The sequence below is a fragment of the Orbicella faveolata genome, unplaced genomic scaffold, assembly GCF_042242905.1.
Source record: "Orbicella faveolata isolate gen_17 unplaced genomic scaffold, um_ofav_v1 contig_46, whole genome shotgun sequence".
NCBI lineage: Eukaryota > Metazoa > Cnidaria > Anthozoa > Scleractinia > Merulinidae > Orbicella > Orbicella faveolata.
In genome coordinates, this window is record NW_028301576.1 from 2819952 (window position 1) to 2845851 (window position 25900).

General features: G+C 39.2%; 1 protein-coding gene across 2 annotated transcripts; it reads right to left on the bottom strand.

Moving 5' to 3' along the window:
• Positions 1–3055: 3055 nt before the first annotated feature.
• LOC110057514 (tyrosine-protein kinase BAZ1B-like) lies at positions 3056–25887 on the bottom strand. Of its 2 annotated transcripts, none has more exons than XM_089278021.1 (34): positions 25700–25887; positions 24513–24685; positions 23773–23872; positions 22699–22747; positions 21962–22035; positions 20850–20949; positions 19652–19717; positions 18520–19287; positions 17786–17928; positions 17335–17499; positions 17028–17067; positions 16573–16756; positions 15921–16024; positions 15130–15321; positions 14721–14809; positions 14111–14228; positions 13457–13487; positions 12562–12778; positions 11695–11725; positions 10655–10926; positions 9884–10039; positions 9649–9715; positions 9388–9498; positions 8777–8977; positions 8511–8651; positions 7903–7983; positions 7221–7390; positions 6796–6860; positions 6077–6619; positions 4781–5213; positions 4431–4524; positions 3973–4056; positions 3676–3819; positions 3056–3575 (listed from the first exon to the last, which is right to left on the bottom strand). In XM_089278021.1, the coding sequence occupies exons 1-34, from the start codon at positions 25810–25812 to the stop codon at positions 3462–3464; spliced, it is 5433 nt and encodes a 1810-aa protein (XP_089134147.1). In that variant the 5' UTR covers positions 25813–25887; the 3' UTR covers positions 3056–3461. The 2 variants fall into 2 exon arrangements, with proteins under 2 accessions (XP_089134147.1, XP_089134146.1); XM_089278020.1 differs by having other exon boundaries at positions 21962–22038.
• Between the last annotated feature and the right edge of the window lie 13 nt (positions 25888–25900).

Consider the following 25900-nt stretch of genomic DNA (forward strand, 5'->3'; position numbering starts at 1 on the left):
TGGCGAGGTCGCTAAGCTAGAAATTCAAATCCCGTGCCCAAGATAATCGGTTACGGATCGAAATGGAGCCGAAATGGAAAGCAAGAGCTGAAAAACCAGCGATTCTCGGGCGGTTAAGATAAACTTTGAAACCTTGGGAGAAACCGAATGGGAAGAAGAGTTATCGGCGGCTACCATGAGACAATTCTGACGAGATTAGACCATTTTTGTGGAATTTACAGGGCTTTGAGTGCGGGCGTCGGGCCAGTGGGTCGCCCGCCTTTCGTTTCTCTTTAGGGGAAGGCAAACCGCCAGAAAGTAAAACTCGCCTAAATGGCTCTAAACCACCTCCAGGAACCCAGAGACATTAAAACAACGCAATGCAAACATAAGGTAAGCCATTTTATTCAAATTATTTTCTACACGTAGCATTTAGAGTAATTTTCGAAGCATTCTCATACATTGTCTTATAAACGGCCAAAATTGTAACGTAATCGCCAACAGCATAATGTCACGTATTAATCGTATACAGCGTCTGGGCCGCCCGTGGTGGCAAGAGGAGCTAAGAAACTATGAAGTCCTGAAGCTCTGCTATTTAACAAATAGATTCCATGTTGCCGTGCGTCTGTTCAGTAATAGATCACAGATGACGTCAAAATGTGGTAAGAACAAAAAAGTGGCACATTAGGCGATAGCCGAGTGTGTCACTGATGTTCTTACCACATTTTGGCGTCTTCTGTGATCTACTACTGAACAGACGCACGGCAACATGGAATCTATTTGTTTTATATAATAACGAAACAAACTACTACAGATAAAGCTTTGTTTATTTCAAAATCTTTCAATATAACTCGAAAGCCGGCCTTTGCCCACTTTGGCGAACACGAAAAAAACAGCCATTTGACGTAATCTGTTGTCTATACAAAATGAAGCAACCTCATTGCTTGCTATGCGTAGCGAAGAATTGTGATTGGTCCAGGAAAATCACGCCACTGTCAAACTTGACTCGAGCGTCGCTTCTCGTGGAATGAAAACTTACAGCGAAAGCAGAATTGAACTGCGAAATCTACAAATCTTAAAGACAATGCTCGATAAGTTAAGTCAGTTTTTGTCATCAGAGCAGCCCTGTGAGCCGAAAAGCGTGGATGTCGCCTTGAATATTGCAGAAGCTGAAAAATACGCTCGGAAAACTTGCGGTTGTGGTCAACCTGGAGGCCATTCGGTGATTCGAATTTTGAACGGAAAGGAGCGTTAGTGACGGTGGAAATTTGTGTCCTCTGTGGTTGGTGATTCTCAAATCAGTTTGAAATAGTGTCGGAGACACCTTTTAGCTGCGATACAGTTGGCCGTCAGCTGTTCTTTGTTCGTTGCTGTGCCAAACGGACTGGAACATTCGCATCGGAAAGCAAGGTTATGTGTTTTCTTATTTTAACTGATTTTAATGTCTTGATGTTTCATTACTGGCATCAATCAGTGTGTCAACAATTATTTTGAGACTGAGAAAAGTTGAATTTTTTAAATAAATTAATTTCATAAACATTTTGTTTCTTGGGTTTGTTAAATTCGAGATAACGCAATGGTTCTCGGCCTACCAAGACCAATTTTGTGTTTGGTTTAGTCTCGCTCAACTGCCGACTGAGACTGCTCGAGTATTTTTTCTGAGTCATTTTCTGAAAACGAAACGGCTTTATCTTCCTTCTTCTAGCTAGGCTATGCTTCTCGTACCTGTTCAATGCATCGACAATACTTGTAAAATATTATCTGAATTCTCAAAATTTTCCGCCATTTTTAAACACGGAAGGAAAAACTTTGTAATGATGACGTCAATCGTGTGTCTGTCCTCTAATAGATCATAGGCGAGAACCAATCAAAATGCGAGAATAACTTGGGTTATTATATAAATCTAAATATATCCAGTTTGTTTTTTGCTGTGTAATGGAAAAGCTGTTAACCTTCAAAATATGTGAAATTTAAAGTGGAGAAATGTACAGCTCGTGTAAAAGAAGCATCCGTCGGAACACAACTTGGTCAGCGATATATGGTCACTCAAACTGGAGCAGCTTACGACGAAAATACTTAAGCAAAATTCCAACAGACGTAAACGCGTTGAGTTGTGGGCCAAAAACATGAAAAATTTCGGATGCCATTCCCCTCGCGCGACATCCGCAAAAATCCTCGCAGCATGTACGCGCGTGTGCCGCAGGCGATGGCGCAATTTGTTCTAAAAATAGAATTATTGTCCCATATTATGGGGACAACCCCAATACTAGAAATGGCGCGCGATTACGGTCTCCGTCCCCGATTATGGCTCCTGGTCGAACTCAACATTTCCCGTTAGAAGTACTTGGGACTCCTCTGGGGCATAATCAGTCAGATGGCAGCATTTAGATAACGTGATTAAAATGGACCAATCAGAACACAGGATTTGCACAATATTCTCGACACCATGTTGAAAACCGAGCGCTATTCGATAGCCCGATCCTCTGGCGCAAAAAATGGGGCCCCACAGATACCACATGGAAAGGAAACATTTTCTACGAATCAAATATATACTCGTTTCCAATAGCGCTCGTTTTTCAAAGTGGCGTCGAGAATGGAATGTGTTAATCCTGCCTCCTGATTAATCCTTTTTAATCACGTGATCTAAATGCTGCTATCTGATTGGTTATGCCCCAGAGGCGCCCCCCAGTACTACTCCGTCACTTCTCAGACCTTAACGTTTTTTCCGTTCCCCTAGCGTTTTTCTTGACTTGTGGCAACGTTTATTCTGCCCTCCAAACTAGTCATTATGTTATTACCACAACAAATCGCGAATCCATTTACAGCTCTTCTAAGTAAAAGAATTGTTGAGGTAATGTATCAAACGTAAGAGACCGTGTTTTACCGCGTTGCCATAGAACACGGAGAAAAGGGTTAAAAACACGATCGAATCTAAAACTAACCAGTGCAAACTGAGATGATTTCCTTGCTTAATAATGATTGAGAAACGGGCTCACTCACAAGCTACCTATAGGGCGCAACATTTTAAATCAAATTGACAATAAAAACATGAACAACACACCAAACGTACGCCAAGTTTGAAACATCTGCGTCTTTTTATAACTTTATTCAGTTCAGCAGAAGAATCTGAGTACAAAAACAACAAGAACAAATCGATAAAAAAACCCAACAATATAACGATATTTCATGTGTCGTATTAACAGACATTTGTGGTTCTCTAAGGTAGACTTGTCAACGACCTTTTAGCACAAATGATATCCTAAAATTTCCTGTCCTCTGTGCATTACTTAATGTATTAGATTATCTCAAGTGAGGACGATTACAATTTTCGATTACAGTATCTTGTTCACTTTCTATCATTTTTAACGCCATTTGTATTTCCTGTATTTATTCGGTACACAACTGAAACATATGATTTGATTCAGTTCACGGAGATTATTTTCAGTATAACTAAGGTAAAGTAGCAAAATAAAACTAATTGATCATCGCTTTCGTTGGACTTTGGTTTTCTTGACCGTGTTTGAGAAATTCTCCTTAAAAAGTTTGTCAAAGTATTTCTCCAGATTCTTGCCAGCCTGTCCGACATCTGAGGTACTCTGAAAGAGAAAAAGTAATTCAAGACTTTCTATTAATTGTTATCACGCTTTAAAGCTTGTTATTAAACTCCTCATCAATCAAATCACGTGATAAACGTACCAGATTGTATTTGTCGCTGTTTGTAAACACCAGTCGCACATCTGACACAAAGCTATCCACATCCGGGTACTGTAAAGTCTTGAGCTTTTCCTTAATGGTGCCCAGGTCCATGGGGGTTGCTATGAGTTCCGAATAGTCTGGAACCTGCAAAGTTACATGACAAGAATGCAAAATGAGAATGAGCAGCGATTAGGTCTGACGGAGAAACAAACACATTCTATTTCAATGGCTTGGCAAATCAAACGGCTAGAAAAGCGATATAGACCTCATCAAGAGAAAAATAACCACAAAACCTACCTCGCGCAAATTCACAGCTTGTGTAAATGGCCAGCTATCTTCATGAAGAAGGAGATCCCGTACAATTTGTTCACAGGTACCCATCTAGACGAACAGCAAACACGGACAACGTTTTAATTAAAAGTTAACAATCTTGTATGAACGAAGCATGTTCTTATTGTTCATCTCCAAGCCTAATTGGAGACACCACAAAGATATAAAGAATGTGAAATTTTTATCACGAAAATGAAATTTTTTAATAAAGTAAACTCTTCAGGGACCGCCCTTTGCTGTTTCTGCGTTTTAAACCCTTTCAGTATATTATTTCTCCATATTAACTGCGATGCACTACCTTAATATCATTTCTGAGGATTTATGGGTACGTCAAAACAATATCGTCTAGGTATAAATCCTGTTAATTCTTGTTAATCTGCCTGTGTGATATTTGTGGAAAGAAAGAGGAAAACAGTAGAACTTACCTCTACATTAACACGTCGCCGTTTGGTTTCTTCATGTAAAACTTCAGTCTTTCCAGTGTTCCTGGCTTGCTTTTGCCCGTCTTTGGTTGCAGAACTGGAAAACAGAAAAAGGAACAAATGAATCTACTGAAAGAACCTGTAGAAATGTCACTGCTTGGAAAACAATGCGATTAATGAAGTACGTCAACAACGTCCTTGTTTATATTCTCCAGTTGTAGTCACCCGTGTTCCTATTCGGTTTATTGGGGTCTCTTCCTGAAATATTTAGGGAGCTTAAGCAAGCCACGACGACGACGGAAAATTGGTTCTCTTTGCACCCTGGACATAAAATTAATGTCTGAATTCAATACCTGTTTCTAAGTTCACCCTTCTTTCCTTTTTCTTTCCCATCGTTTCCTTTGCTATTGCTTTTCATTGTGTTATCAGCTTTTCCATCTCCATTAATCTTGTTTCCTCGCCGTGCTTGAGTCTTTCTCGTCGCTGTAACTTTGTTTGTTTTATTAGCTGCATGTGACGTGTTTCTGAGTGCTTGCCTCTTGGAAGTATCATGTCCACTCTCTTCAGACTCTTCTAATGAGCTTAAAGTACTCCTACTGCGCGAGGTATCTTCGTCACCGTCTTCGGATTCTTCGGGAGAGCTCGGGATCTGTCGCTGATTTCTCGTTGATTTACGAGCAGGCCTTTGCGACGATTTAGAGCGACTGCCAGTCTTACGTAAGGAAGATTGGCGGTTTTCCTTTCCTGACTCTTCTTCATCGTCGACGTCTTCATCCTCAGAATCATCTGCCAATAACAAGAGTAATCATTAGGATGAGAAAGAAGAGGAGCAGGAGGAACCGACTATTGTACTTTTTACTGATTCCCTCCTCTCCACCAAAACAGACAATCCTAATTTCCTCAGGCCAAGGTTAAAAGTCGAACTTTACATGAGACGAACTAAACCGAGCGAATTAAGTACATGATGACGTTTGACTCAACTGCGTTCGTCCGACTGAATAATAAGATGGACCAACACGTTCTATCCGTCTGAAGTAGAGGATCTAAATTCGAATTAAGTTCGACGTTTGACCCAACGAACGAGCTTTACCCGTTCGGATCGACTCAAGTTGCAATTTAGTTCGTCTCATGTGAAGTTCCATGTTTGACCTGAACCTTATGTAACATCCTACTTATCTCTCAGCAGTTTTCAGCACGATCGATTCTACAGCACGTTGAATTCGTTTAACATGGGATCGGACTATTTTCCTCTTCTGTTTTCCTTCAATTTTGGTTTAAAAACTCCGAAAGTATAGATATAATTAAACGCAATTTCGATTAACTGCGTTAGCATTTGAACAAGCCAATGAGGTCAGAATTTCATTGTCACCAGAGAGACGGCTGACGACAAAAAAATACACACATTCAAATTTGAAATGATAATAAAAAACACACAAAACCCGATTGCCGATTACTAAAAAATGTGTCGTGCTTGTTAGAAGGCAGATGAAATGCTTAAAGTTAATTATTAACTCTAAAAAGTTGATTAAGGTACATTACACGTCTTTGACGCATTCCAAATTCGCGATAATGGTTAATTCACCATTATCAGCTTCAAGTTTACGTCACTAACAAGTTAGTGAGCGAAGGTCGTAAACTATTAAACTAACCCAAGATTTGAGGCCTGTTTCTGAGAGATCCATGCCCACTGTTCCTTGATGTGTTCGTACATCGCTTATTTGTCTCATCCTCCTCCTCCTCCTCACTGGAAATTTTCTGTCGGCGGGCTCGTCCACTGAACCTCCCATAAAACGATTTGACGTTAGACTTGCCTCTCTTCTTTTCTTCGTTTTCATCATCTGAATCGTGTTGACATATCCTCTGTAGCCTACTTGAGGTTCTGCCATTTTTCACCACCTTGCCTGTACGCTGTGTGGTTTCTGATTTCATTTTACCATCAACGCTTTCATCATCAGACATGTCTTCAATACACGCACGCGCATTCCTTCTCCTGTCACGTGCGCTCTTACCATCGACGATTTCTATTGGTTGACGACTCTGACGAGTTCGCTTTGACACCGTCTCGCTACCAGACTCCTCCGGGTTTCGAGAGTGGGGACGCTTGAGTTTGTTACTTTTTGAAGGACGCTCGTCCCTCCTGCCAGGCTCTTTGACTTTGTTTTTGGCTTGTTTCGACCTTTTCATCTGGCCACCTAAGGTCGATTAACCATTAAATGGATTAATATAATGAAAATAAGATGACTTTGTAGCTCCTAGAATGGACAGCAACTCCAGTCACAGGATGAGTTGTGCTGTTTATGTCGATATTTTGTAAACGTAAACTACGAATTAAGGAATGTGGGAAATTCAACATGACATTTCATTCTACCTTGCTGATTCTTTTTCTGCTTTTTGTTCTTTGGCTGGCGACACTGCCAACAGCTCCAGGCTCCCCTGAAAAAAGAACATTTCATTGTTTGTGACAGCTCAGCATCGTGAGATCATTAAAGCAACCGTGATGGAGAGAAACTAAAGAAGAGTAACATAGACAAAGTCAAGTTTTGCGAGCAAGTTTAAATACCTAACAACCCATGCTCCCTCAACAAAAATTCTTTTGAAATCGTTTTCCGATCATTGCACTAAAGATTGTCGTCAGACATTCCCGCGAGTAAAATCAGTGGAACGCACGTCAACCGAGCGTAATACAGTTTAACACGTGATGAATACGTGCAGTCACTCCTGCAGAAAAATGAGTTTTTTGGAAACCACGTGATGTGCGCATGAATAATACGTGATACAAGCGAGAGTTTTTACCGAGGTATGTGCCTGAGAGGGGGCTGGTGACAGTCTTTGTGGAACACCAGAGGACATGAGTCACAGCAGATCAAGTCGCCTTCTTCTCCACACGTGTGACAATAGTCTTCATGTTCATCAGATTCATCCTCTGAACTTTCATAAGAATCATCAATACTGGCTTCACTTGGCTGGTGAATAAACACAACGGGTAGATATTTGTTCATCTTACATCGAAAAACCTTAGAAAAGATGGACTAACAACTGACTGTCAGAATGACTGTCTGACTGACTCTCTGAATGACCGACACTGACTGTCTGACTGACTGACTGACTGTCTGAATAACTGACTGACACTGACTGTCTGACCGACTGACTGTCTGAATAACTGACTGATTGACTGACTGTCTGAATAACTGTCTGTATGACTGACTGGCTGACTGACTATCTCGCCAACTGACCAACGGACAGACGGACTGAATGCCTAACTGTCTGACTAACTGACTTTCTGACTAATTGACTGACTGTCTAACTGACGGCCTGCCTGTTGATGAAATAAGTAAGGTCAATTTAAATTCCACGTCTTTATCAACGCCACAGCTGTCATAAGGCTTTTACAGAGCTTGCAAAACACAATGTAATCCTAAAAGCATACACATGATTAGCACTTTTAAATTAAAACTGGGTAACAGTTACTAAATACCTCTTCTTCATCGTCTACTTCACTTCCACTTTCCTCTTTGTAATTTTTGGCACTTGTTCGGCTACTTTGCCTTTCACTCGGCTAAACCAGAACCAGAACAAAATTGACAATTACAATATTGTACAGGCTTTTATGTCCACACTTGCTGAGGTTTTCGTAACTATATTTGTCTGTCAATACATATCAGACTTGCGTGGAAGATATGTAATTTTATTTTACAATGCAACTAGTAGGTAACTTCTCTTAAAGATAAACTACAACAGATTTGTGATCTGAAATAGGTCCATTCTGTTAAAAGATGGATTACCTAAACCGAAAAATCGTATCTCTGACAAAATTCTCCACCATGAATCATTGCACGATCACGTGGTTGTCCAATGCCTTCGCCATTCGCGCGTCAATTACCTCCGATTTTGAAATTACTCGCCCAATTACTCCCTGAATTGTACTCCACTCGGTCCAGTTACCGATAGTTAAGCTTATTACACAGAGCTAAGAAAGTGTTTCTGCAGTTGCCACTGTTGAACAAGGTGTTCACAGGGCACCCACTCCCCGTGATGTCAACAGGTACCTCTCTCCGCTTGTAGTGGCTTACCGCGAAACATTACCTTACAAGCAGGACAGCTCCAGTGCCCCTCAGGCACTTCAGATAACGCTGGACGTAGACACTGAAGATGATAACCTAAATTACAGTCATCGCACAATATCAGAGTGGTACCAATTCCCTTGAGGCGACAAATCTTGCAGCGCTGTAACATAAAACAAGCCACATGGAATTAATAACTGTAAAGTTCCAAATCTAATACACTGGCTGAGGGATAGATAACCCTATCTATCGAATAATTCAGCTATCCAGTTGTTCTAACACACATACCGCATTTTCTGCAGATAAATCCCAGATAACGGTAGAATCCAAAATTTCAAGCAGCAGATGAAGCCTAGACACAGTTGTGGCTTGTTTCACTGCATCCAACCAACGCTGTTTCGCCTCTTCCGAACCTTTCTTGTCTTTGCTAAACAAACCTTGATGGAATTGAGGCAGTACAGCGGGCAGCAACTTCTCAAGCTGTGATGCCTGAATAAAAATGATAAACGGTTATATTAAGTTATAAGTTTAGTAACTCGCCTAGAATGTCTTTGCTAAAGGCGACCTTCCAAGGACTATTATCTGAATTTGTGAAATAAAATCGCTGTTTTTTCTATAAAACCAAGAGATAAAACTTGATAAAACTAAAACAAAATGTGAATTGGGTTCTGGGAATTTTCTTAGGCTTGGCACTGGTTACATGATTTCTCTCGCTCGACACTGCTGTATGTTTTATTTTCGTGCTTACCAGAAGTTGCATGTTTTCTCGCCTAACTTGGAACTACTGCATGGTACGTAATGGCCCCTGGATAGTGTTTTGTGCATTGAATGAAGTTTAATACAGATCTACCTGGTACACAGTAAAAACAGTAAAAGGTATGTAAATGTTTAAGGCTTACCAAATCACTCATAGTGGAACCTTGATCTACAGTATGTTGATATTCCTCCAGGCCTTCATGAAGCACAGCTAAGTTTCCACAAACAAGTCTTTCAGCAGTGTTCTTCAATTCCTGTTACAATGACAGGAAGATCGACAACAAAACATGTGAGAAACGCTGTACATAAACAAAGGCAGTATGGAAATGTGTCGCACAGAAATATCAATGGCAGATTGCTCGTAGCTTTCTACCCAGTTGTTTACAAGACAAATATTTACAAACCTCTTTAATAGAGCTTAAAACTCCCTCTTCATCAGTTTCAGGCTTTGTAGGTTTCCTGGACACGTTTCTGTTGAACAATAATATTAAGACTTAGGTTTAGAAAGATCCCTCACAGAACGAAATTATTATTATGAATGCCAGGGTTTCGAGTTAAATATTAGAGATCTCTCAAGCAGAGAAAACAATAAGCAAACGAAGACTGCGGTTCGTTTTCTTGGTCGTAAGTTATACAAACCTTCTATTAATAGCATCAGTAATAGCTTTCAGTTTTTCTTTAAGAGATTTCTTCAGAGCACTCTCACGTATGCCTTGATGTGATAAATGGTCAATCAACGTCTGTACTTCTTCTACGGTGCTGTAACATAACCACTCATATGAAATGTCAGGAAACCTGTTATGAAAGAGGAAAATTTGTCATGAAAGAAGGCTTCACCATTTTACCACCTAGAACTTGGGAAAGTGAAAAACGTGACATGAAAGTACTGCTCAACAGCTGTGATTTAAGGTTTAAAGAGCTCACGTTTGACTTTCATCAACAAATTTACCACTACATTGAATAGAAAAATAAACATTATCCAGAAAAGCTCTGGGTAACTTGCATGGCACAACTACAACAGTACCACATGAATAAACTACTCGATAGCTTTCATTTGAATGGCCACACACTAGTGTTTCATGTAACTCTACAGACATAGAACCACCTTGTACAGCATACCAAACAGTACCACAAGAAAGTACTGCGCAATAGCTTTCACACACTAGGGTTTCATCCACAGACTTAAAAGTTAGAACCACCTTGCACAGCTTAATAAACAGTACCACACGAAAGTACTGCTCAGTAGCTGTCATTTGAAAGGTCAAACACTAAGGTTTTTTCAGAGATTGAAACGTCCATGTATAGCAAAATTACATATAATCTTATGTGAAATTAGCGCCAAGCAATCCCTCAATAGAAAGCTGGACCAGTACTGGCTAAAAAGAACACTTTGGCTAGACCACACCCTACCTCCTGTCTCGTTCATTGACTTTTGCAAAGGAGTCCATCTTGTTTTCAACTTCTGTTGTTTCTCCAACCATTTCTATGTCAGTGTTACCTTCGACGTCCCCACTTTCTCTTGAAGGCTCCTCAGCAGTTCTAGAAAGATTGTGTAAGTTCCACCAGCCTTGCTCTACAAACACTCCTGCCGCTGCACCATTGAACACCCAGTAACGGGCATGATTACGATCACATCCAATTGGATTCAATCTTAGAGTGTACTGACACTGAGCCATGTTAACCTGCAAAAAAAATAAGGAATACTCGTATCACGGAACAATTTGGTATGATGTCACTATTTACAGAACTCAACGTTGACCATATATTTGACCGGCATTGTTTTCCTAAATTTTGAATTTTCCTAAAATTTCACTTCCTTGCTTAACTTATAAGTTCAGTGCCAGTTGTTGTGGTCTAAAAGTGTTCTAATTAAACGTGAAGACAAAATTAAGGTGGCAACTGTTCAAACTCATTATGTAATTACCAAGTCATACATATGGGTTATTGACCAAGCTTGTTTGGTCAAGATGGCTGGATATTGGCCAAGTTCTTTTTTTTGCGAGTTTATGGACTGAGACGGAGTCGAGGTCCATAAACTCGCAAAAACAGAACGAGGCCAATATCCAGCCATCTTGACCGAACAAGCTTGGTCAATAAAGGATTTATTATATGGCTTTCGGGGTAATTTTTCTTGCGGGACACGGCGGGTAGTCCCAAGCGGGCAAGATAGCTCCATCTTACCCGCTCGGGTAGCCGATCCCAGTGCAGGATTTGATTCATCTTGCCCGCTCGCAGAGCTAGCCATATAATAAAATGTCATAATGGCATGCTACTGACCTTAAAAAACCTTTTAAGTTTTTGGACCTTCTATACACTCACAAGCCAGGGATGCGGAGCAGGAGGAATTCTCCCAGGTTTCCCCACCCCTCCAAAATGCCCAGTCTGAATGAATGTTGTCATAGTAAGGGAAATCATGAGCTGTGGGATCTAGCATATTGAGAGCAACTTACTTTCCACTGTTCCTCTTCTTCTTTTTCTAGTCTGAAATTATGGAATAAAATAGAGAGTGTTAGTTGACATTAAGTGTAGGCATCAGATATTTTTTCTGTATCAGCATCATAGTTTGGTGTTAAGGTTAAAGTTTTCACGCTTGCTCTTGTTTTAGTAACTTTCTGTATTTGTTATATTAATTTGTACATTGTACATATTCAGTTTGAGTGAAATTTATTTCAGTACTGTTTCAGTTTCAGTTGTTACATGTTAGCCAGTTATTGGAGTTTGTGCCAAGTTTTTTCATTTATTATTTTGTTTTCGTTTTCCTGCATTTTTTATGATGTTTCCAATAAGATATTGTACGTTTATTCCTTTATTTGCTATTTCTTTGTTTACAATTACTGTGTTCAGTCTTGGAATAGATTTGGTGTCTGGTGATTTTCACGAATTGACTGCCCATACTCTACGACGATAAACTAAATAACACTGAAATTTTAAATTTATGTGTACCCATATTATGAGGAACTTCACTACAGAAGCAAATTTCAGTGTCCATAGCAGTGTGATAGCAGTACAATGGAACCCCGTTAATACGGTCACCAGTGGGCCATAAACATTTTTGGCCGTGTAGTAGGGTAGCGTCAAATTTCATGATTGGTGTAAATTGACTGAAGGATTATACAGGTTGGGATTTCAGAATGTGGCCGTTGGCTGTATTTAAGGGGTGGCTGCATTAATGGGGTTTTCTTATTAAAAAAAAAGTGTATGGGCATTTCACCGGGACCAAAAGTGGCCGTAATAATGAGATGACCGTTTCACTGTGTTGAGTGAGGAACGGAATTCCACTTCTATGATGACTGCAAGTATATTTCTCAATAGCTGACCTTTCCTTCTCTTCTTTCAGTTTCTTTTCATCTTTGCCTGCCATATCTTCTCTTCGTTTTCTCAAAGTCTTAACAACTTCAGACACTTCCTTATTCTGCTCCTTCGCTGGGATCCCTATTTTAGCGCTTGTTATTTTCTTTTCCACATTCTTGTTGGACGTCTCTGTTCCTGAGAGGAGGCTGACTTTTTCTACATTGCCACATTCTGGCCCAGTTTCTACACAAACACAAATACACACTCTATTAGCAAATCTCACATTTTTATGTGAATATTGTATGACTCTGTCGGTGGACAACTTAAAACTCTGTTGACTTCCCAGTTCTCTCCTAAAAACGCAATTGTAATCTTGAAACTCAACATAATTTAACTAGCTTTCAAAATTTCCAAATAGCTCTTCCCATAGCCTACACTTACAGAAGGATGAAGTCACAAATTGGGTATCTCTATGAAAGCTACATAATTTATATTCTTGCTCAGTGTGGAATACAGTGAAAGGTGGCACTGACAAGCCTTTTGCGAACAACATTTGACGCGGAACGCCCGTACACTTGGTCATTTGCAAGATCGTGTACATTCCATCGTTCATAGCGCACACTAAATTTTTCCTTTTGATATTCCGATATGCTGATATAATTGTGTAATTTTTAGCTTTTTGAACCAAATTTTCTACCTGGGTGGCACCTTGCATGGGTCCTTTGGTCTCGTTCGTGCTTGTCCCTTTGGGTAGCATACCTTTTCTTTCGTTTATTATTCTTTTTTCCCTATGTATATAAGATAACTGAAACCCAATAAAGCCTTTATTAAAAAAAGGACCTTCTCTCATGCTCTTATACCTGGTGATTGTGCAAATCATTAATTAAACAACCAAACAATAATAAGATTCTAGAAAACTACCTTTCTCGTTTAGTTCATCCACCTTTAGTTGCTGAAAGGAACAAGAAATAATCTGAGTGTGAAATGAAAAATTAACACTGCTTTAACACACCTTTATTGTTCATAAAATTTCAGCCATCCCTGTGGTTTATCAGCTTAATAAAACATAGACATAAAAAAAATAAACTAAAGGACATTTCCTCGATGCGCAACCGAATCCTCGTAGCTAATATTACAAGAAATCATGGTTGCCACCGACATCACTTTCAAAATTCCCTGACTTTTCTCTGATAAAAATACAATTTCCCAACCAAGCAAATATAAAATGACAGATATAGTAGAGGCTTCTAGTGTGAACTTACAGCTGTCCTTTCTCCTCGTTCATTAAGATTAAAACGTTTTCAACAAATGTTCCTTCGTCATTAAGGACAAATATCGTTGAGATCACAGCCTTCCATGGTATTAAATCAGATGTGTTAAATTATGTCAATTTTCCTTGACGTTTCTTCAAAATGTCAATTTTCCCTGACTCAAAATAAAATTTTCCAAGTTTTCCCTGACCTTGAAGAATGTTTTTTCCCCGACCATTTTCCGACTTGTGGAATATATGACTCTCAGAAAGATGAATCCATCTTTAAAACATCATGGGATTAATGATAAAATAACCTCATCTACCTTTTTCTTTGCTTCATCTTCCTTCTGTTTTAGCAGTTCTTCTTTCTCTTTCTTCTGTCTCTCTTTCTCTTCTCTTATTTTATCATTCTTTTCTTTCTGCTTGGCTTTCTTCTGTTTTCTTTAGAGAATAAGAATTACATATAAATTGATCATTTACATCAAGTAGTTTTGAGCCTCAATCAACACCCATTGGGATTTTGACAGCTATTACCCATGACCTTAGCTTAAGACTGCACTTGGGTCTAGTAGTCTGTCAGGCCTATAATAATCTCCTGTTTTGTAGCACAAAGTGACTACAAGTATTTGTACTGCCCCAGATGGTGCTAGTCCATCACAGGGTTACCCTCAGCATTAAATTTGCTGGCAACCCTTTATATACCTGGGTGGAAAAACATATTGCCAGAGTAAAGTGTGCTGCCCAAGAATGCAAAGCAATGCCCCCAGTGAGTGCTAAAACCCCAATTGCTCAATCTGGAGTGCCGAGCACTGGCTTTTGGCCAATACACTTATCGAGTCATAGTCTTTGCTTCAACCACAAAAAACACTTGCCCAAAGGAACACTAAATGTGATTCTGTCAGCGGTGAAAACCAGTCTCAAACACAACTGTACCTTAACTCTGTGGCCTCAGTGAGTTGACTTCCAATGTAGTCATCCATGGCATCTGACGATAAAACTTCATGACAAAGGGTCACCAGGATCTACATTAAACAGGGCACCAAGGAAATAAGGATCAAGTTTGAAATATGTTGGTAAAGTGAACAGCCATGAGATTTAACTATTTTATACTGATCAACTTAAACCAATAATAAGAATTTAATATGTCAATTCAAATCATAAAAACATATGCATGCCTTGTAACAATCATACATACAGGAAATGATCACCAAACTGAAATTGATAGATCTGGACTTCTAAGGAAATTCTCCCCACTACTACTATCAGAAATCTCTGAGGCCAGTAAGGAGAAGTTTGACATTGATCAAGGCCTTAAAGGATTAGCTAAAAATAGAAACAACACCTTTGTCTTTTCCTCAGGAGTGAGATTGTAAAAATCTTCATGTTGAAGTGATTCCAGTATTCCCTGGAGCTGTTCATTGTCTTCATAACTTGTTAGCATCTTGAATTTTGAGTTTAAGTAAAGTCGCGAGACCTCTGATGCTGACTGTTGTGTCAATGGCATTTCAGCTAGCTGCATGCCTAGCTCTTGACCCTAGAAAATACAAAACATCAAAGTCAAATAGATTATTTAAAGAAAATCCTGTCTGATAGCTTGAGGCAGGTGGATTTTTCAGAAGGGCTAGCGGATTCTGTCCGTCACTTGCCCAATAAGGAAGTGATGTTTCTTGGGAACATCTTGGAAGAAATTCAATAGGCCATATATTCACAGCTTTAGACTGGAACTAGCTTGTAATGGAGGCTCGTGCGAGGGAATATCATTAAAAACAGATTAATGCCATTTGCCTCACTGCATTAGCCTAAGTTGCAAGCTAGTTCCAGTCCAATGCCAAGAATACAAAATTAAGGCCTATTGCAGAAATACTTCAACATGAATTTTTTGGAGGCTAGCGAGAACCATTTTTGGGCTAGAACATCAAAGTGAAATTTTCCCAAAGGGTAAGCCTGAAAATTGCTTTTCTTTCCACTCCCTCACATCTATAAGCTTTATAATCAATAATTCAGTGGTTTAATAAAGTAGAACTAGAAAAGAAAATACAAAAAGAAAAGTTTTGGAAACTGCATCTAGAGGGAAGAGACTCAAACCGGATGAAGGATTCCAAAGATCTGTTCAATTATTCATTCCAAACTTACCTTAGTTGACCTGTCTTGCAGAAGAATCTGAAGAAAGATGAACAAGATTCTGGACAACAGAGGAAAGCCCTCATTACCAGCAACCAAGGCCTGCGATAAATTATCTACAAGAAAAGGCATACAGGATGAAAGTTTTTAGCAAAAAGTAAGACATAATAAGAGGACAAAAATCATCTAGATAAAATATACGAAATACAAAAACAAAAAGTGACTTAAACAATATCATGACTTTAAGCTCCTGTTAAACTCGTCAACAATAGATGAGCTTGGGGAAGGTGCCTGGAGAGATAGTGGAGCCTCAAGCACAAGAGCTGGGCACGTAGGGTAACCATGACAACCCTGTGAGCGGCAAACACCAGGCACCGTCACACTGCAAAAAACAGTGGAACCATGATACCTACCTCATACTTACCAGAAAGGGAGGGAGGGCAGGGAGCGAAGTCGCCAAGCACAGTCGAAAAGGCAAGAATGCACGTGAGAATGAGCTGACCTCAAAAGTCGAGCTGTAAAACCATGCGACCCCCTGCAAACCCCAACCACTGCATATGTCCACAACAGGGGGGGCCACTGACCAGCATTGTTTCGCGTTTAACTTAGCTTAAATTGCATTTAACCACATTAATACACAACATAGTGGCATTCCACCACTTACCTATTGAGATATGCAGAGTTTCCCTTGGAACAACAAGGTCACGGAAGGTGTATACAAAGTCTGCTATCATGGCTACTTCACCAAATATTTCAGCTGTTATTCCACTTGGCATATTCACAGGTTTAGCAAGTGGAAGAGGCTTGGAGTTCAAGACCTTGTTATCTTCAAGTTTCTGCCAATAGGTCTATTTTGCGACAGACAGTGGAACATTATGTGAAACTCAAATTCAAGCACAGATACATGTTATAATGCAATGTTGCTCTAGAGGGTGACCTGGCAGGTTGTGCAAAGCTATTTTGAAGGGGTGTTGTTGGCATGAAGTGTTGTTATGTATTAAGCTTATGCAATGTATAGCTTTTGCAGTAGGTTTAGAATAAAAGGAAATGTTACTTACAAATCTTGTTACTTGAGTTTGATTCTATCTCATCAATATCAAGCAATTGTAACTTGCTTACCTTGTTTAAAATTCCATTTTCTTTATTAAACTGCCTAAAACTGTAAAGGAAAACAGAAAGAAGCGAAATAATTACGGGCTTATGGTTTAGGTTTTTCCTTAATGAAAGTGATATAAGTCAGGGCTCGAAAAAACTTGAATTCCAGCTTTCCCTTGGTATAAGTAGCTCTCAAAACCACAGTTATAGTTAACAAACAACTTCCTGATCCCTTTCCCATTAAGCAAGTGAGAATGAAAAGCTACTTGCCCAGAGGGAACATCTACTTGTCCCGGACGACAGAGTAACGCTGTAAATGCACCAAACTCACCTCTGCAATCTTTCTTTGTCCACATTACTCTTCTCAGCGACAAGAGCTTGGTTTACACAATTGGTATGAAGATTAAGACAGCTTGAAGAAGACACTTGTGCAGTTTTCAATGTCAAAGCATTCATCAATTGATTAGGTTTATCCTTGGGAATGGCAGCACTAAACCTACAACAACCCAAGCACAATGATTAATTTTTCCTTCACTGTATAAGGCTTATTAAACTTCATACTAACCAAGCACAAGGCCTGTACTGGGGGAATACATGTATGTCCTAAGATCTCTCCTTCTGAGATAATCCATGTTTTGGCAACCATAACTATGGTAAGAGTAATGCTCCATTCTCTGTTGGACTGATAATAGTGATGCTCTGTGGCACAAAGTTCAACAGTATCGTTACTCAAAAATCTGATTGAGCCACCAGTTAGTTCAATATTCATTTACGAAACTTACATTTCAGACAGGGTTTTCTGTTTCTTGGCTTTCATCTTTGGTGACAATGGTAAAACTGTGTCTTGATCATCTGGTTTCTTCGTGAGGTCTAATAACGTCATTTGCTTCATTTTACTGCTTGATTGTTTTGGTTTAACTGCAAGCTTTAGAAATGAAAGAAAAAAAAAGAAATAAACCTATAGCCTGAAGCTGAAAACACAAAGTGTTTTTTTTTTTATCAGAAACAAAATTGGCAAAAAAGCTTTTAATTAGAAATCAACAATTGATTCCAGCAGTGTTTGGCAACAAAAGTTAAATATTTTGCCAATATAGTGGTTAAGACTCAAAGATGGTAGAAGTTACCTGACAGTGTCTCATTTTAGAGGTGGAAAACTTGTTCATGACATGGCTAGCTTTGCACTGAGAGCAAGCTAGATGAAACAAATTTTGTTAATGGCTCCCCATTCAAGATGGGGCTATCTTGACCAAACACGATTGCACGCCATATTCCACCAGTAATATGAATTGGTCTTTTTCACATCATCCGTTTCTGACCAAGGCTGTTTGCTCAAGATGGCTAGAAGTTGGCCTTGTGATCTCATTATGGATTATACGATTACCTGTCCTGCCTCTTGGTCCATAAACACACATTAGTATTATACACAAGCAACAGAACTGAAAATCTTTGCTACAGGTTCACTTTTCAAATCATTACCAAGGTTGGAATAAAATATTATTAAATGCTTTATATTTACCTTGTGAGGAGAAGATTCAAAATCCTTGTCAGAATCACTATCAACATTCACTAATTCTCCTTTTCGCACCAAAACTTCTGGTTTTGGAATCTTGGTCTTTTTTGATCCAGTTCCTTTCATACGCTCCTTTTCCTTAACAACGTCAACTGTTGCTGATTTCGACATAACAAGCTTTTTAGAAACAGTTCCTTCTTTCATGTTCTTCTTATTAGAGTCCTCTGTGCCTCCTAATGTCTTCTGGGCCTTCCCACTCTTTGGAGACATTTTAAGCTTTTTACCAGAGTTTATCTTAGGACTCTTGCAACTTGTAATGACTGCATCATTTGTATCATCTTCAATGACCACAGTTTTCTTGGTCTTGTTGCCTCCATTGTTAACACCAGACGTTTTACAAGCAGGGCTTCTGCTGATGCCCCCTCTGTAAGGAGACTTGACAGGAGTTAACACCAATCTACATTTTACAGGAGTGCCACGAAGCTGACCTGATGGTGTCTTGTCATCATCTTTCTCAGAACTAGAACAAATGTTGACAGTGTCCTTCTTTGCAGGGGTGAATTTGTTCAGAGACTTGTCAGATAACTTAGACAGACTCACAGTAGCATTGCTGTTGTCAGTGCTTTTTGTAAATGAGTCCAGTTTTCTCTGTGATAGGTTTGTTTTGTTCACTCCTGGTTTCCCATGTCCTGCACTTTGATCCAGGGCTTTCTTCTTTGGCTTCTCACTACTTTTGTTGCCTTTTGTGGAGTTCTTGGATGAAGGAGTAGTTGTCTGAAAAATTTAAAGGGCACAAAAGAGTTCAACATACAGAAATTGTGCTCAGTGTAACAGTTTGAATGATCTGGGTCAAGTTGTACAAAAAATGAAAAACACTATCCACTATATAAATCACCATTAAGACTGCTGACACTCAATCAATGGATAGCAGAGCCTCATTTAGTGGAAAAATTTGAAATGTCTCTGATTATTGTATTTTCAGTCCTCCCCAAATGTAACTGATTTTAGTAAAGAGGTACTACGTCTTTCCCTTATTTGAACATATCAGTGAGGTAACATGGTGCACCAGTGGCTATTTGGATCTTTTTACTAAATGTACGTCTGTTTTAAAGTTTACCACCAATGTAATACAATGTACCTTGCTTAAGACTAATGAAAAATCATTCAGCTTGTCAAAAAGGGAATACTTCTTTGCAACATCAGTCTGAAAATTAAGAAAAATTGTACTAAGAAGGGTAGCCATCAACAGGTTTAGAGAGATCAGATCATGTGTACTAAAGGCATCCACAGTCAGGTGTCGATCAATACCCTCGATTGACGCCCAATCAACACTCAATCTACATCTTGGTCAACACTCAATCAACATCTTGGTCAAGACTGAAGCGATATCTCCATCGATACTCGGTCAACACTCAATCGACATCTTGGTCGACAGTCAACTAATTTCACAGACACACCATCGAGTGTTGATGAATGCATATGAGTTGATCAACACCCTGCCAACTATCGACCAACTGTCGGTCGAGTGTCAATCCAGATATCAGTTGAGTGTCAATCTACTGTTGACCGAGTATTGATGGAGATCTTGACGGAGTGTCAATTGAGGGTCAAATGATCGACACTCGACCACGGATGCCTTTAGAACTCATGATCCAAGAGATCTAAGTAGTTGTAAGTAACCACTGCTGCTGAAACTTACGAGTGTTAGCCCTTCATCAGGACTAACACTCAAAAATGTCAGCTTCACAAACTCGCTACGGTGGTAAATCTACCTTTATCAACTCCAAGTAGATATCATAATTAACTAAGCATAACAGACTCAATGTACCTACTCTGCAACATTATAAGAAGCTTTCAGTCTGCATAGGTTACTCCTCTGTAGTGAGTTACTGATGAATTAGCTGTTAATCACTCTACAGATCCCCATGGGAAACAATGTCATGAATAACTTACAAAGCTATTAGAGATGTAATCTAAATTAAGACTGTACAGTTAGGGTCATACATGTCTGCTTAAAACTGGACTGGATGTAGCTTACCTTTAATAAAGTGGAATCCTATTGTATCTATACACACCCACTTAACATGGACACCTGGCCGCAGTTGTTCGCAAGGTGGATAACACTATCTACCAGATAAATCACTAGCCAGTGTTAATAAAAGAAACCACGCTATCTGCTGGATAGCGTTTTCCACCACTTGAACAACCCTGGCCTGCTTATTATGGACAGCTTCACTTGTTTCAACAAAAAGCTCAGAAATATACTTTCTATAATCATCAAGTCTGTGATATTTAGGACAGTCATTGACAATATAAATCAAAGTCTACACTATTACCTTGACTATCCAAGGGCTGTTATCATTTCTCCAGGGGTTTTCCGTGTTGGCCCTTATGAAGCAACTTACCGTCTCCTCTGATGGCATCTTCTTAAGGCGTCTGAAATAAACAAGAAAAAATCAGTCAGTGTATTAAAACAGATGTCAGACTGTGGCCTGCACACTGGGGGTAAAATACAGACTGCAGACCAGGGATAAAATGCAGACAGTGGTCTTTTTAAGTGTATATTGTAATTTTTTGCCATTATTTGGTGCTAACCTTAAACAGGGTTATTCAGGCTAATCAGAGTTGACGTCTGCACTCCTGTCAGCCTAAATATCGCTCTTGTTAGCTTGAATATCACTCAGGTTAGCCTGACTAATGCTCAGGTCTGAATTAGGTCTCAATGATGGAAGTGGTAACGTGATTCAGTTAAAACGTCTATAGTCTGCAGCCTGCATTTTACCTTCAGTCTGCATTTTACACTGAACAAAGAAAAAATACTCCCAGATAACTTCAGACATTTTTTGACCATGATACATACAAATGAATCTAATCAAATTTTAACTGCAACATGAATGGTAGTATTCTTATACTAGCTTCTTTGAGTGTTTCCAAATTAGCATGTTAGTAGCAGTAATCAGATGAATGCTGATGCAGCTTAGAATTTACACTATGAATGATATTTGAAAATTCTCTCAAAGACAATATTTCAGGAAATTAAACTCATTTATTATCTGACTGAGAAAAAGTGTGAAAGCATATAATTTTTTATGTATCTTAGTAATTACTAAGCTCAGAAGGACTATACCTGGAGAATATCAGACCAATGTCTTGATAGTACAGACTGTACAAAAAGACCAAGGGCCAGTATTTCTCCCAGCATAGTCTCAGACAATCTTGTAATAAGTTAACAACTAATTGTATAAAAATAATTTTATTATGCAATTTCATAATGAAATAAGCGGATAAAAATTCCACAGTCACAGACTGGAAAGACTTCAAGAGCAGAATTCTGATCATGGACTGGAAAAACTACAAGTCAGAGCACAACTCTGATTGAGATCTGACTTAATAAGCTTTTACTTATCTAACTTGGTTCAGGTTGTATAATAAAAAAATAATATCTTACTTTATATCTCCGGATGGAACATCCTTCAAGCAATCTTGCACACTGTCACACTCAATGTCATATCTTACATCAGTCTTCTAAAAGCATATTCAGTACAAGTGAATGTTTAATACAAACGGTATGCAAGTGGGTAGGTGGTGTCTGTGGGACATTTGGGATGGGAGATACAAGATATATCCCCTTGCACAAAAAGTTAGGTGCCTGCATGCTTGGATCTGTACTTGCATCCAGTGTTGCTTGGTTTTGGTTCTGGTCTGGCATAACATGTGACTTTTACACTATTGGTTCTCCCTTATCTTCAGTGATATTTTTTAACCTGGGTTACCATGGGGACAGGAGGTATGCCCAGTTGTCCTCGAAAGCCAACAGTTTATGTTAGTTCTACTTCAGACTGGATTCAATTGTTCATGTCAACCTTGGGTTCTACTATCTCTAAATATAATGGACTGACTGCTTGACTGATTGATTGATTGTCTAATTGATTGATTGATTGATTGATTGATTGATTGATTGATTGATTGATTTGGTTAATTGATTGATACATTGATGATCTACCTTGGACAGTATACAAGGACTGTATAATGGTCCAGCAAAAATGTGTGTGCAAGTCCTTAGGTCCTTAGGTCATTTAGCCTCCTATATTTAACCATTTTTCATGCTTTGTGTATTATAACTACGACTTGAACAATATCCTAATGGAGGTTTCTTCACTAAAAGCATGATTTCTGTACACTCACATTTCCAGTGATGGCTTGGCCATGAATTCTGGAAATTCTACCCTGATGCCTGAATGATACCAAGGAGAATTTAAAAAAGAAGGAAAAAGGCTGATAAGTTTACATATCTTTGGAATAAGAGATGTTTAATAATTAGCCTGATAAAAAAACAAAGATGTCAAGTAGTCTCATTATTATTTTTACTATCAGTACAACAAAAATACTCTATAAAATTTCTTGCAATATTTCAATCTCATCATGATCTTGTAAGGAAAAGAGTTACATTTTCAAAAGATAATTTATAACCTTGTGACTACTTCTTATAATCAGATTGATACATTGAGTCTATTTTTCATGGGGTCATAGTTCATTCCACTCTTTCAATCAAATTATGGGTATGATAAAAAATGTGGCAGGGGAATGAAAAACAAGAGCGATCTGTATTTATGGCTTATAACTAATCTCAAACAACATGCAAAGGAAGCTGTGTCCAATAGCTCATGGCAAGGGCTCATGGATTTTTCGATCAGGCTTGTGGATTTGGATCATGTTTAATGTAGGTAGTGTCAGCCGATACATTGGCCAAATATTGGCCTTGTATCAGCCAAGTGTCGACTGATACAGAGCTGATATGTTGGCAGACAGTCAGTCAAGTGGCGGTTAAGTATCAGTTGAGTGTCGGTCTAGTATTGGTCAATACGTCAGCCGATATGTGTCAGTCGTGTAATGGCCAACATATCAACCAATACTTGACTACTACTCAATCGACATTTGACCGATAATCAACCGATACTCAACTGACACTTAACCAACTGTTGACTGATATGTTGCTCATGTATCAGCCGATTGTTTACTGATACTCGGCCGATAGTGTCGACTGACACTACCTACAGTAAACATGATCCATGGATTCTATTCTTTGCTTGCCTGACAGGCAAAAAGAAATCAGAGAGAAAGTAAGAAACATTATGGGGGCTAGTGAGAATGACTTTTGGGTTAGTGTGTCATAGTTACAGCTTGCTCAAGTGGCAAACCTTAAAACTGGTTTTCTTTGCATACTAATAAACTGTTTTTTCATAGCTGACCATGACTTACCACTTTCCATTGACACAACACTCCACAGGCTCATTTTCCACATACTCTTTCTCTAGATATTTGTAACACTGTTGTACAAGGGTTTGAAGTGTGCATGTACCTAAGTAAAACAGATGAAAAGAACACAGTCATCTCCATTAGTCTCATGGCCAACATGTAGTTCATCAGTTGGTAGGTAAAGACTTCACAAGCCTAGTGAACCACAGCTACCAGATCAGAGCCTAACCCAGTTTCTGTAACTGATCAGAAGTACAGATAAAAGGTATAGCCACTCCGCCTGGTTGGTTGTTTAAGAGTGAATAATAACTCCAGGGTAGAAAGCGGATTTTTGAGTGTTAACTCCTTACCAAGAGCACAATACAATGGCCCTAGTGAATGCTGCAGCCCATACCACTTGATTTGAAGTCTTACGCATTATTAATTAGGTAAAAGATTAAGTCTGTGTCAGGCCAGTGGCCATACCACTGGAGCTTATCCCAGTTTCTGCAGCATGAAGCAACTAGGAGGGCTTCTACTCCCAGGGCTATCCCAAGCTCTAACTTTGCCAGTACCCATTTATATACCTGACTGGTGAGAGGTCCTGTGAGAGTAAAATGTCTTGCCCAGGAACATAACCTTATGACCCAGGCCAGGGCTTGAACCCAGACCTCTCAAGCCAGTGTGCTAACCATGTAGTGCCTCCATTAACTATTAGAACACAGAAGAATTATCAGCAGCACAGATGTGTAAACTGTACTTACTGTGATGAACAAGCTGCAAAATTGGTTTTTCTAAATACTTTGGGAAGCTCTCCAGTCTTTTAAGTGTCTGCTCTTCACTTGCAACAGCTTCTCCATATTTCAGGTTTGTTTTTCCAGTCAGCTGACAGCCCCATACTTGGAATCCATAAAGAATGATGCGATTTACGTATTCACTTCATCATGTCAAGGAAAAGTATTTAAATATAAGGTCAGAGAAGAGAATTGAAGCATAACATAACAAATCCAGGAGCAAGAAGTATATTCTTCTCATCGCTCTTTTTGTCCCAGTGAGAATTAAGTTTATAGTTCATGGAGCACCTCTTATCAGCTTAACTCTGAAGGAGCATTGGTTTACCTGCCACCATTTCCAGAGACAGATGTGTGAGATTTTCATTGACTGTTTGTGAACATTGCTAAAGATTCAAAGATGTTTTGACGAATTACAAACATTGCCAAAGATTTCCGAAGATGTTCTGGCAGTTTCTGAATGTTGCCAAAGACCTTGAAAGATTGATGTTATTAATTTACACGTATCAGACTCATGCATAATATGCAAGAGCTGGCAGGCATACACTGATCACCACGCAAAGGATGAAAAAGTTATACTAAATTAAATCAATACCATGCTGCTGTGCGGGTCTACAAAATGGATGAATGTTGTGTGTAGAAAGAGTCTTGCATCATCTGTTGTTGACCCAAGTTTACTTTTCTTGCTTGGTGTACTTTACTAGCTTGAAGTACTTAACTTTTAAACCAGTAAGTGCATCAAGCGAGAAAAATTTGGTGCATCAACAGGCAATGGCTTACTTGACATTCACCCATGAACTCATCTTGTCGATAATCTGACATGGCACAATGTTAACTAAACGACCGATAACCTTAGTTTGGCATTGGTGAAATCGACAACTCGGACAGCCAACAACACTCGATGTGCATACAGCATGCATGTCCGATGTCTGCAGCCACTTCTTCTTTGAATGTTTGAGACGTAAGCCTTATTCCACTAGTTATTCAACGCAGAATTTTATATGGGCTAAAAAGAACCTATAAAACGAATAAACACTCATCTATTATTCTACAAATCGATCATAAGCCGACAAAACCGACATTGTTCTATCGGTGCGCAGATTTGAAAACACGGTAATTCGAAAACTCACTGCGCAATTCTACACGATTCTCAAGGATACTCATACGACCTAAAGACTTCATTCGTCTCTTTGATGACAAATACTTCTTCCGCAGACCTCAGATCTTTGGGAAGTGGGTTCGGCTTGAAGGATTTCCTTCCCAGAAGCGGCATCTCTCAAGGACTGTTCTCTCTGTCGAGTCCTTTGTTGAGATGAGCGAGATGAGCGGGAAACTTTGAAACCGGCGGGAAAATCAAATGA